The sequence below is a fragment of the Corvus moneduloides genome, chromosome 8, assembly GCF_009650955.1.
Source record: "Corvus moneduloides isolate bCorMon1 chromosome 8, bCorMon1.pri, whole genome shotgun sequence".
NCBI classification, from domain to species: Eukaryota; Metazoa; Chordata; class Aves; order Passeriformes; family Corvidae; genus Corvus; species Corvus moneduloides.
Genome location: NC_045483.1, coordinates 27,935,368 through 27,948,470, shown reverse-complemented (window position 1 = coordinate 27,948,470; position 13,103 = coordinate 27,935,368). Strand labels below are relative to the sequence as shown.

Here is a 13,103-nt window from a genome sequence, read left to right as displayed (position 1 = left end):
GTAATGCCTTTCACCTTGATTTTAATGCCTTAAGTACTAGAAACAGTGAGAAACAAAATAACTCTTGTTCTAGGACATAATCACAGGGTCAGCTTTCCAGGTGGAATGAAATAATTTCCTCCACTTCACACTCCAGGTTAACACTCTTCCTCCCCACTTTTAAAAGCTAAACACAGAGACACAGCTAATCTTGTCTTACAATACAGAAAACTGTCAGGATTCCCACACTAAACAGAGTCTAAGTAAAGTTCCTGTAATTCATTCTTTTACTCTAAGCAGAGTCCCCTTTCAGCTGTCACCTGATTTTACTCTGCAAAAGTTCAATGATCCTTCCTCTAAGTAACTTTGGTCCACCTAAGACAGACCAGAATTCTGGAAATAGGTACTACTGCCTGCACAACTCTTCATTATTTAGCAATCTGGCTTTCCACACGTGGAGAGAAAGTCTTTGGCCTCTACTTCTCCAAAGTGATGAATCGAAGTTCAAGTTGCGGGTTAGGTGATGTGGAGATACAGTGTGAAGACAGGAGGTGAGAGATGTGACACGTCTGCCTCTTAAATGTCAGGCTCTTTCCAGAGCAGCTCCCTTTCCTCCCAAGGGCTGCTGCTCCCAGGGCTCCTTACAGCCCCTCAGCAGCACCACAGTGCTGTTGTACCGTACCAAACATGGCAACCTGGGGCATATATAGCTGCACATTCAGTTCAGTTTTCACAGCTGGAATAAAGATCCTGTGGCATTAGTAAACCAATCCACCCTTGGGTAAGGACTCCTAGCAGTTGCATTATTTATAATGGTTTCACTTTTATTTACAGTAAGACTATCTGAACCTACTGATGCTGCAAACATCTTAATAAATTACAGTCCCTTAGATAGGGGACCTTTAGGGCAAGTAAAAAAGAATATGTATGAAAGGCTTCTGTTCCACACAGCTAAAAGAATCCAGTAGTGTCCTTTACCCAAAGACAAATTAACATTACATAGAGGAAGAGAAGCAGCGGCATCAAAAATTACAGTGGCCTGGTTTTGAAAACACTTGGCTAGCAGAATTCAGGGCAAATTCCAATCTCATTACCTTCAAAAACCCAATTAATGGGCCATCCTTTAAGGGCAGGCTTGATGCAGAAGAATAGCAGTTACCTAAGTCCTCTTTATCTTTTGAACTCAAATTCACATTTTTGGTTTTCCATGCTCTTTAAACAAGAGAAGTACCACATTCATGGAAAGAAACTTTACCGGAAAAGCCACATGGGCTTGCCTGGTTATAGCCCCAGATAACCAAGTACACTTTGGCTTCTGTTTAGTGATGTCCAGAAAGGAAAAATGAGATAAATCAGTGCCATACACATCAGGCCACATCACTTTCTCATATGCAAATCAAGCATTTCAAACCAGACTGAAAGGATAATAATTTATGAGAAAGGCTGGGACTCCCCAATCTTCTGTAGAAGCTTCACAATTATCCTGTTAATCTGAAAATGCTTATGTCACCCCTGAGCATTCACACACAATGCATCCATTACATAACTACCAACAAAATAGGAGGAAATATTCTTACCAGATTTTTTTTAAACATTTGCTTACATAAAGCTGCATTTGCCTCTTACAGTACCACACACTAATAACACACTGTTCCATGTTTCAAACTCCAGTAATGTTCTTTTACAGCACAGAAGAGGTTACATTATGCTGCTGCTTGTTCAAAGTGGCAATGGGATAACACATCACATTCAACTTGCTTTACAGTTCATGAATTATTGCATATTGTACCCATATCTAGTTGCACCAATTAAGGAAAAATCCATGGGAAAACATCCACCCTGAAATTAAAGCATCATTCATATTAATCAAGAAACAGAGCACCACTCATGGAAATTTCCTCCCTTTTCACTTAAGAAAGCCATTAGCACCCCCCATGATGTGAAAAGTCTCACCATAAGAACTGTGCCATTTTCCCTGTGCTCTATCACATTTATGTTATTCTGACTACAGCCCCGAGAGTTGTTACTGAAAGATCAATGGCAACTTGTGCAGAGAACTCCAAAATGCATCAAGAGACACATTACATCATCTCCAGAAAATTTCCAGCCTTGGCTGTTTAGACTGACCACAGCCTCAGGTCCAGGCACTGAATTTTTTTCTCCCAACACAGAGGTGAAAAGCAAAGCACTACCTTCAGGATGCTCCACTATTACTTTTTTCACCCTTTTTTTTACCACTTTTTTTTTTAGCAATTTACCTGACACTGCCTTCTTTCTGCAATCACTCAGAGGAGTGGTTTATTGCATGTTAAAAGACAAGATATGTATTGAAAGTAGCAATTTTATTTGAGTTAAAATTATTTACAAAAACCCAAAGACATACTTCATGAAACTGGTACAAACTATTTTTCCTGCCGTTGGCTTTTGCTCCAAAGATCACAGCTGAGAAATACTGTATAAAATAAAAATAGGATTGGATTCAGAAAAGTACTCTACTGTTCTAATTTCCAATTGAGAGTATTTACACAAATATTTACAATGGAAAAAAAGTTACTTTAAAACTTTAATTTGCAAGTTGGCCTCAAGTACCCTTTAATGCAGAGTTATTTGAGGGTCTAACACACAAAAATGCACTGCAGTTCACAGGGTGATTTCTCCCCCCACCCTCAAAAAAAAAAAATCTGCATTTGTCAGTGCTTGACAATTAGTTACATTTAAAAAAAACCTGTTAAACACTGAGGTAAATCAATTCCCAAACAATTACCAGTGTAACAAAGAAAGGTAGTTGTCCCTGCTTTCCCCCATCATCACATTTGCATCTTCTTTTCTCTTGCCATCTCTCCACAGGAAACTACATAGACAATTTGAAATCTCATTATGTATGTGAAAATCTCTAAAATCCAAAAACTCGATGGGCCAAATATTTACTAATTTCCTCCTGATGCAGATCATTTACATACATCTTTTTCCCTCTCTCAGTACTGTTTTGGTTTTTTTTTACGGAAGGGGAATACAACCTCAAAAACTTTTCTAAGTTACACTGATACACTAAGTTTTAGAAGGTGATGAGAGAAAATGCAAAAAAATATGACCAACATAAGATTTTTGCCATTAATCAGTTACTTCCTTACAGAATTCCCAACAATCTGCATTATCAAAAATAGGAAGACATAGAAGGCAGCCACTGTATGTAAAAAAATTTACAGCTGGCACTGATACAAAAGCACAAGTTCTTAACTTTATACACGGAGATAACACAAGATCTAAAAGCAGGTTAGATTTCCTGTTATTTCCCCCTCATTATACATAGAACTAATATTTTTATGGCTTCAAGTTTTACAAATTCAATGGAGTAACATGATGTAACTACCTATACAGGTATTTAAAAATGTCAACGAAGCAGATCGCAGAACAGTCTGCAAATATTCAAGACCACCTTAATAAAAATAATTAATAATCGATTCTGTTGGTCTGAATAGTGAGTGCAAGAAAAAAATTGTTAAAAAAGTCATGTATTTTCTGGGATTCTTTGTTCCACTTAAGTCCTCAAACACAATGCTTTGCTGTGAACTAGACCTCAGACTGAACAAAATCTTAGCTATATCAGCAATTTAAGGCTTTGTGTTGTATGCATTTCAACTCTGTCATACTACAGAAGGATGAAATAGAAAGATTATGTCAGCTGGAACCGTTAATCCCCATTGGTGTTTTAGCTTCTTTAAAATTCTTCCCCCTAAAGCATCCAAATTCTTTGTATTCAACATTATAAAACACACCTTGAGTTCTTCCTTGAAACAAATTAAAACAGCATTTCAAAGTTTTTGCTTATTAGAAGTGTAAACTACCCTGGGATTGAGTGGTTTTTAAATTTTTTTTTTTCTTTCTTCATTTCATTTGCATTTTAAACAGGGCACAACTTTTTACAGTCACTATTCCTTTTGTGGATAACGTACCCTCAATGGTTTTGTGTGTTTATGGGTCTGCATGCTCTTGGAACTACAAAGCATTATGGTCTAGCTGGTTACAGTACATGGGCCATGGGAGTTTTAGAACTGAGAAATAGTTCAGTGACCTAATTTCAATCAAAACAGTATAAAAAATAAACTATCCAATCCTCGCCTCTTTGGATTCCAACAAATTTTAAATATAGACAGTAGTTAAAATCACAAAAGTATTTAAAAATTTATATTTTATGATTTTGGAATAATCTCGTAATAAAAAAGCAAGAGCAAATTAAACTCAAATAGGAGCGGTGCTGCTGTCCAGAACTTCTTTATTAGAACATTTGTTTGATACCTCAGTAGCTAAGCTGCCTTTGCACCTGGCTGGCATGAAACAGTGGCTCAACAGTAAACAGCAGTTGCACTATCAGCAGCAAGTTTTTCCCCTTGAAACTTGTCACGAACAAAGCAAGAAAAAAAGATAGGGAGGGTAAACCCTGCCAAAAACATTTAAATACTGCACTGCATCATAAACAGCAAGGTTTCTTTATTTACTTTCCTCAGAACCTTTTTCCCCTCATTTTTGATAGTTGCAGATTGATGTAGTAACTGTCTTTTAGAAAATGCTGAATGCATGGTTAAGAGACCAGGTAGCCTTAAAAATCCGAACACGAATGACACAGATGAATGCTCTTGGTATATCCTTCAAGGACTTCTTTCATGACTTCTTCTTTTGTCTAAGGGTAGCTCCAGCATTAGAGTGCCTGCAGCGGAAGTTAAGTATCTAGCAGTGTTCCAAGTATTCAATCACCCTAGAGATAGATTTCTGGCCTGTTGTTCCAACAGCACACTGGAAATGCAACAGAAAACACAAGTAACAAACAAGCATTTGTAGCACCTCCTTCAAACATCTGAGAGCTATTCTGTTTTCAGAATTTTAGTATTTACAGTTATGTGTCAGTAAAAGCAAGTAGGTTCAGGCAGACAATTCAGAAGTATCTTCCTGACCAATCACAATATAATGACAGACAAATAGGCTTTCAGTATTAAAAAACAGAATATTGCCCGTGCTCTTATGAAGACACAAACCGAAAAAATGTTAATGCTTCTAAAAATGCATGAAATATTAACAGAAAACAAAATAACAAAAATATTTACATACGTCAATTTAAAATATGTATTACTTACAGTAAGGTTCATAAAAACTGAGAAATTTTTTGAGCATTTCGTCATTATCGAGAAGTCCGCTTCAGGTAGTACTCCCTCACAGTAGTCACATTGATCTAAGAAACAAAACAATCTTTTACATTTGGGAAATATTTTTCTGACACAGAACTATAATACTCTGCATGTGAGATGCAGCTAAGAACAAGTAAATTCACAGCATTATTAAGATGGCTTTTGGTACCATCTTTATGATTTAAGTCTCTCTCAAGCGATACTCATATCTCTACTATGTGTATGTTTCTAGAAATCAATTGCTAAAATAATTTTTCACTGTTGGTTTGTTGAGGCTTTTTCCCTAAAAAACAGAAAAAAGAAAAAAAAAGGACTATCAGACCTCCCCAGGACCTAGAAGAACTAAACCCCCCACGAGATCACTCCCTTTACAACTGCAAAGGGTTGAGAATTACTGATCTTATTGTCAGTCTTACTCTGAACACTAAAACTGTTACGGACACTGATGAGTCCAAAGGCACAGAACAGCACCTCGAAGACCATTTCTGCCACCATGGTAAATTAGACACAGCCTGAAGGTCTGAACTCATTTTCATGTGAACATATTTTGAGTTCTCAGGCCACTGGAGTTCCATATTTTTAACTTCAGCTTTCTATTACATATTTCCAATCTGAGACAATTATTTTGAACTAATAGGAACACACACAAGTTCATGTGACTTCAGTGGAAGAAAAAATTAAAGCAGACTGATAATAAGTAAGTCTGATGGTAACTTGCTTACTAAAACTACTGAGAAAGAACAGGCTTAGCCAGTTTTCCTCTGCCTTTCCAAAGTAATTCTTTTGCTGACTACAAGTAAGGGGAGAGAGGTAAAAGAGGTCAAATATTCAATTCCAACTGTTTTTGATAAACACAGTGATGTTCAGAAAATTTGTTTTGGATGGAATATCTCTGGCAACTTTTCCCAAAGCTGTGTACATCAGTGCAGCTTCACCAATGTACTCGTTCAAACTGAAACCAAATTTCGTAACCCCTTTCAATACAGCAAATTATCACTTCATTAAAGATTATACTGGACTTAAGATCAACTTATTTCCTTACTGGACTCTCCTGGCAGAGACAGCCTAGAAGCAATGCTGTGTATGAGGCCACAATGCAGTCCTCCATGTGCTTCCCAGCATGCTGAAGAGCTGTAAAAGAGACAACAGTGTATTGTATTCTCTAAGCAGCTGGTATCTTTACTGCTGCAAAGACAATCTTTCATTATCACTTCCAGAACACTTTTTTCTCAAGCAAAACGAGCTTTTGGACTGAGATTTCAGAAGAGTCAGGAAACGCCACACTTACTGACTCAGCAGCACATTCTTGACAAAAAAAAATGGTCTTAATTCACTTTCAACTCATTCTGCTGCACAGTATTTTGTCATTTGCCATTTCAATGTGCAAACTGTATGCTGAACACACCAAACTACCAATGTAAATGTTTCATGTGATGCTACAGGCCTTTAAAGACTCCCCCCAAGGTAGTTTATTGTATTAAGCATAACAGGCACAAGCATTTTTGCTGATGACTCAGCATTTCGAGAAAAACTACAAATAACTGCAGACACCAACTGATGGAGCTACAAAGAGACACAAGGATATAAAGTTGGAAAAAGTAATATACTACACCTACTAACATTAAGGTTAAAAAAAACTATTAAAAGTAATACACTGCATCTACTATCAGAAGATTGAACAAGAAGGAATGATGTTTCAGACCCATTTTCCAGAGACAAACTATGTAACAGGTCAGAGATACTCAAATTCCCAGAACAAACTACCAAAGATGCAGCACATCAAGGCACTACACAGGTACCTCAGATACCACTGATGAAGTGAGAAGACAGACACAAAGCAGGTGGGACAGAAGAGGCACAGTGCAAACAGGGAGAGGAGGGGAAAAAGCCCAACCCTTAAAGTAGCTTGAAACAAGAACCCTAGAAAACAAAACGAAGGCAGGTCACTTTCAAGGACTATTCCAGAAGAACAAGAGAACAGCCTAAAAGCCATAATTTCCAGAATATTTTGTACATGGAGTGTCCCAAAAAGGTTTGGGATTTTGTTCTTTTGGGTTTTTTTAAGAAAACAGATAGAGGTACTATTAAAAACATAAAAAGTAGCCTAACTTCCTCTGCTTCTCATGTTCCAGATCTAAATGGCTCCTACCTATGGTCTGCAGCAGTTTCACCTGGGATACACTGAGGAAATCTCAGCCCAAAACACTGGATGTAGACAGGAAGCAGAGGACAAGGTGGGATTTTATTCTATCAAACTGTTCTTTGCCTTTTCTGAGCTCATCACAGCCAGACAACGTACCTTTATTAAGATCAAGTTCTTCATCGTCTTCCTCCTTCTTATCCTTCTCCTCAGTACTGTCTGACTTCTCTGTGGAGACCCACTGGATCTCCCCACTTGTCTCCTGCCATTCCCCACTCTTATCATGCTGAGAAGTGGGAGCTTCTTTAATCAGCTCGTCCGTCTGGCTCTCGGCCAGCTGTGCCGCTCGCTCACACTCCAGGAACAGCTAATGGGGGAATTCCAGGAGAATTTCTGTTAGAAACTAAACCCTGAACACATTCAGTTAATACTTACAGGTTTATTTTCTGTTCACAATTTACCCCTTAATACAATTAGTCTTCAATACTTTTCTTAATGATAAGCTTTTCCTCTTCAAAGTAAAATATAATCTGGCCCAACACTAGTGCTGTGCTCCGCAGCAAGGCCTCCCTCCCTGGTGCTGAACCACTTGCCAGGCTCCACTTGGGCATCATAAATGTTCATTCACTTTCCTTGAGACATGGCTTGAAGACTAAAAGCTGCCATAATTTCCTGTCCGTTTTTGTTCTCTACCAATTTTCATTTTCATTTCATGCTAACCATCCCCTCTTGGTTTTCTTAGAGCAAAAATACGAAGGAGTAATTTAAAATGACTTAGCAAGAATGTGAATGACCCAGGAATCTCATATTGTGCACTTATTCCTCATTAATTATTTTCCAAACCATACAACCAACAGTTTTAAATATTGCTTTGCCAAGCTATATACATTAAGATTTTTAATATTATTATTTTTATTGATTTTTTTTGTCTGCTGCTGGACAGCTATTTCACAAAGTTAAATACAACTGTTAAAAGCATCCATAAAATTACCTCCATTGAAACAAGAAGTCTAATTTTCTTGCAGTTTTTTCATTTTAGTTTGCATGGTGAAACTCAGTCACCAAAATTATTGGTGGATTTCTTTTTTTTTAATAAGCTAGTCAACTTAAGAATGCTGTTTCACATCCATAATCATTACATCTGTATTTTACTGCTTTTATAAAGGATGATCCTATTTTTTAATTTAAAGCTGCAAACTCCCAAAAACATAGTACTTCAAAAAAATCTATGGAAGCAAAGCATGTAAAAGAAAAGTTGTTTACAGCTGATTTAGAACAGAAGTCAAAGTAAATAATCTAGGAACAATAAAACTATACATAAATTGTATAGGAAGAAAAGTTTTACTGGATGTCTGTAAATCACTGTATTTTACCAGGGAGGCTGTTTCTGTAATGAACAGTACTGCAAAAGTCAGGATTGTGAGCAGCAATCTTCCCCCTACGTCTGCTCCACTCCTCAAATGCTAAACAGAAAAACTGACACTCTTTCATTGCCAAGTTCTCCCTTCCCAACCCTGCCAGTCTAATAGTGAGAAATGGTACCTACTGCAGGAAAACACTTCTCACCTGCACTAAAGCCTGAACAGCATCAATCTGTCCAGTTATCTTCAGGCTTTCGTCTCCTTCGGCCGTACACAAGGAGTCAAAAGAACACGATGTTTCCATATTGACAAGGCAGTGCCTGTTCCGGGCACTGTATTCGACAAGATTGATCAACAGACCCAATCCCTGCAAGATTGCAAAGTCAAGAAGGATTACACACATTGCAAAAAAAGGTAATTTAGCAAAAAACATCTATTCAGATAAACATCTTCAGGCCTTATCTTTCTGAGAATACACAACTTATGAAACAGTCTGATAGACAGGGATCAGGATTTAATGAAATACAAGGCAAAACAGAGATGCCTGTACAGGAGAACTTTTACGCAGGAATCTCTGTTTTTCCAATTCTGAACATTAAAACATTTTTGGAGCTGAAGATTCATTTACAGGTTAGGAATTCAGGTATCCAACCCTCAGCTTATGTTCTTAAGAGATCCTTCACTGTTTCATTGTTGCTATTTAGGCCACTCTGACCCATTTTATATATGCTGAGGTAAATCTGAAAAAGCCTTTAACTCAATTTTTCCACAATTGAAAAGATGTTTGAAAATTAGTAATTCACATACTTACTTAGCTAAATCTTTGTTCATCAAGCAGTGCACTTTTTCCCACCAAATACAGGGAAAAAACCTGTCAAACCCACAAAATCCTGACAGAAACTTTAAGTACCTCACTTTAGGTATACATGTGGTTACTGAAAACCGTAGGGGAAACTATTCCTTAATGAGGAACCAGAGCAGCTCAATGCACAAGAAAGAGGCAAATCATTTTCTGTTGATGTAACAAGCACAAGAACTTACCAGCACCCGAATATCAAATCTCTGTTCTTGAGGTAGGAACTTTGGAACCTGAAGCACACAATTCATCGCTGTGCCTATCAGACCATCTTGTTCACCTGTTTTTGTACTACCCCATTCTGCAAACAAAGAGAGGTCAGAGGCTCAATATTGAAAATACTCACACTCATAATGGTAAGCAGCCTAATAAAAACCTTTTGGCCCTAATGACAAACCAGCCCCTCTCAGCCCAAGCCCTCATCTGAACATTTCATACTTGCAATTCTTCACGCAGCTTACAAAGACAAATTACTCAGGGCACCTACCATGCATAACTGCTTTGTTATACTGGACTTGAAAAGCCATAATCAATACAGAAAAATATATACACTCATGGTATATTTGACACTTCACCACAGAATATGCAAAAAATTTGCTGTTTTACCATTATCATTTGTCAGGTTGAGCAAGACCCCAATGATGGCCCTCATGCAGTCTTCCACTGCTTTACCCACGTGGTTAGTTACATTCTGGTGGGGCAGAGGCTTATTGTCTGGTAAACAGATACTGTCTTCAGCACGATTATATCTCTGGATTAACTCCTCACAATGCTGCAGTGCTCTGCAGGGAGAAGGAGCAGAACAAAATTATCTTCACAACATACAGAGCATTCCACCTTTATACTTGTTTCACAAGGAAAAAAACCTTAAACACAGAGCTTTATGCAGAATTTTTCTGATACCCAGTCTGTAGGGAGAGATAAACTTATCACCTACAAAATCTTTTATAAGCTCAACTGAAAACTGTGAAAACAAAAACCTGGAAATCTCAGAGCTTTATCAGCTTGATATTTCAAGGGCTAGTTAATTTTCCTTTCCAGCTTCATCACGTGGTCTAACAAAAGATATCTCCTCTTCTTACAAACCCAGCCTCTCATATCCTCCGACCATCAAGATACAACATGATTCCGACAATGTTACCAGAATGTTCTCTTGTTCTCAGAGCTATTTCCACTCAGTAAGGAATGACACATGACTTCCCAGCAGTAAAATCTTAATCTTATAACACTAAGAGACCACAGGCACGATTCTACTGCATAACATTAGTTTCATGTTAAACCACAACACTGATTTCCATTACAAACAAAACCTGAAATGTCAGAAATATATACTGGTTTAAATAACATATTAAACTGTGGCTTGCTTTGTTTTAATTTAAAGAAATACTCCAAATAGCTAACCTATTACCGTGAAATCATGTTTCCAATGAGGTCTGCAGAGTCAAACTTTCAGCTGCATTTGTTCTCTTACGAAGAGCAATACAAGGTGCAGACAGGCTCTGCCAGCCAACTGAGACCTCACCCAGATTGATAAATGGGTTAGAGGTGTTTGTACAAGAATCTCTGCCACGAAGAAATGCCAGAACAAAATATCACTATTTTGATTCTTAGTTACACTGTCAATTCTGCTATGCTCCATTCCAGTAAACACTTAAGCATAATGAAAACACAATAAATAAATGTCGCTTCACCCTCTTCTGTGTTCCTACTTAGTACAGCAGGAGCTCAACCCACAGTCTGCAGCTTCTACAGGCCCAACAGTAGCAGCATTACACATTGGTAGTACTCAGGTAGTTGCCCATACCCCCATCTACATTAACTTTACTCAATGAAAAGCAACAGTGGAAGCTTTGGGGTTATTCGTCCCAAATATAAACCATGGCATAAACCATTTCTTTTTTTTCCTTATCATGTGAGGTATTTTGCAAAACTAGGGGTTTTCGGGATTTTTTTTTTTTTTTAAAAACAACTTACTTAGCTGAGGAGACTATGAGTTGTGAGTCTTTGTATGCTATCAGATAGCTCTGATTTTCTGGATTATGCACAGTTACCTAAAGAGAGAAGGAGAAAGTAGTATTAAAAGTGGGAGTTTTTTTCCCCGAAAGAGAAGCATTTCCTTTTACTACCACTACACTTTATTCAGTTCCACATTTCTTGGCTATTATCCAGTGTAAACTTTCACTTCTCATTTTCCAGTATTTCCTTGGAGTTTTCATCTCTAAGTAATTGTGGCATTGAAGATAAACCCATCTTCCCTGATGAAGTACAGAAACCATGCAGCAGAACGTTTCGCCACAGCAGAACCCTGAATCCACATTCTGGGACTACAGTATCCCAAGTGGGCACACAGAATACAATTATATATGTGGTATTTTAAGGACTTGACATCAAATCCACTTCTGAGAGCTTACTACACGTCCAACCGTAACACACAAGGTCTTCTCTGATTCCCTTGACTGAAATTTGGAATCAACTTTGAGAAACAGTGGAGTTCTTCTCTTGGACTTGCATGATTTGGCATGTTTTGATTTTGTCATCTCTGCCAAGTTCCGAAGGATCTTACTACATCACAAACACCCGTACGTCCAAATTTGAATATTCTAACACTAGACAAGGCTCTTCTACTGTTGCTTGGCAATTCCATCTATTGAATATAAAAGCAGAAAATTAATCTGAATTTTTTTTTCTCACTGCTGAAAAGACAGGTAAAGAGAATTTTCAAGTCACCCTTCAGCAATGGTTCTTGTTTCTCAGTTTTTAGCTTGCATTTACTCTCTAAGTCTGTCCTTCTACTTTAGTGAAGAAAACAAGAGACCACTGGAGCTACTTTCCCTCTAATTTGGGTCTAAGGTGTTCAGCAAGATTCATTAACCTGTACTCTGATCCCAGCTGTTTTCTGATGTGTGGACATGTCCAGCTAGAACATAACAAGGCTCTTCTGCTTTCTTCAGGTATCACAACAGAAACAGTAAAACCAGGAACAAACACTAAACTTGGCAAAACAAGGCAGTGCAGAGAAACACACTCACCATTCCTGTCAAGTAAACTCTACAAAAGTACCACCATGTATTTTGATTTTCTTCCAAGTTCTCAAAGAAATATTTACCATCTGCATTTACGCACTCAACTGATGACAGGACTCGTTTGCCTTTCAGGGCAATTTTCTCTTTCAGCACTTCCCCAGCTGATGGTTCAAAGTAGCAATTCTTAAAATTGATTTATTGCTTCTAAGAAAATCCCACTTCTATAATGATCAGTTACTACTAGACACACATTAGAGAGTCAAACTCATGCCTCAAAAACAGCATCCATAAACAGCAGCTTTTTGTAGGAACTTAAGAAAAAGAATCATGTTACATTCAGTTGTTCTTACCAAAAATAATCTTGGAACGCAGTACACACACACAGAATAGTATATTAAATTTTCAAACATTACAGAAACACTGATAAGCATCAGAAAGTTAGTACAGTCTATGAAAAAATAATCAACCTTATAGAGCTATAATGTGACTCCATACTGAAACAATGTAAACCAGAACAGGTCTGCTTAAGAAGCAGCTTTCAGAAATGCAAAGGATCTGCTCATA

At 37.6% G+C, this 13,103-nt stretch overlaps 1 protein-coding gene across 1 annotated transcript in view; it reads right to left on the bottom strand.

The window, feature by feature from the left end:
* Positions 1-2,302: 2,302 nt before the first annotated feature.
* The window catches only part of WAPL (WAPL cohesin release factor), a 354,794-nt gene continuing 343,993 nt past the window's right edge, over positions 2,303-13,103 (bottom strand). Inside the window, 9 exon segments of the mRNA XM_032117114.1 lie at positions 2,303-4,770; positions 5,109-5,176; positions 5,179-5,203; positions 6,202-6,290; positions 7,459-7,666; positions 8,866-9,027; positions 9,702-9,817; positions 10,123-10,298; positions 11,491-11,567. Of these exon segments, the coding sequence (XP_031973005.1) occupies positions 4,705-4,770; positions 5,109-5,176; positions 5,179-5,203; positions 6,202-6,290; positions 7,459-7,666; positions 8,866-9,027; positions 9,702-9,817; positions 10,123-10,298; positions 11,491-11,567 (987 nt within the window). The 3' untranslated portion in view covers positions 2,303-4,704.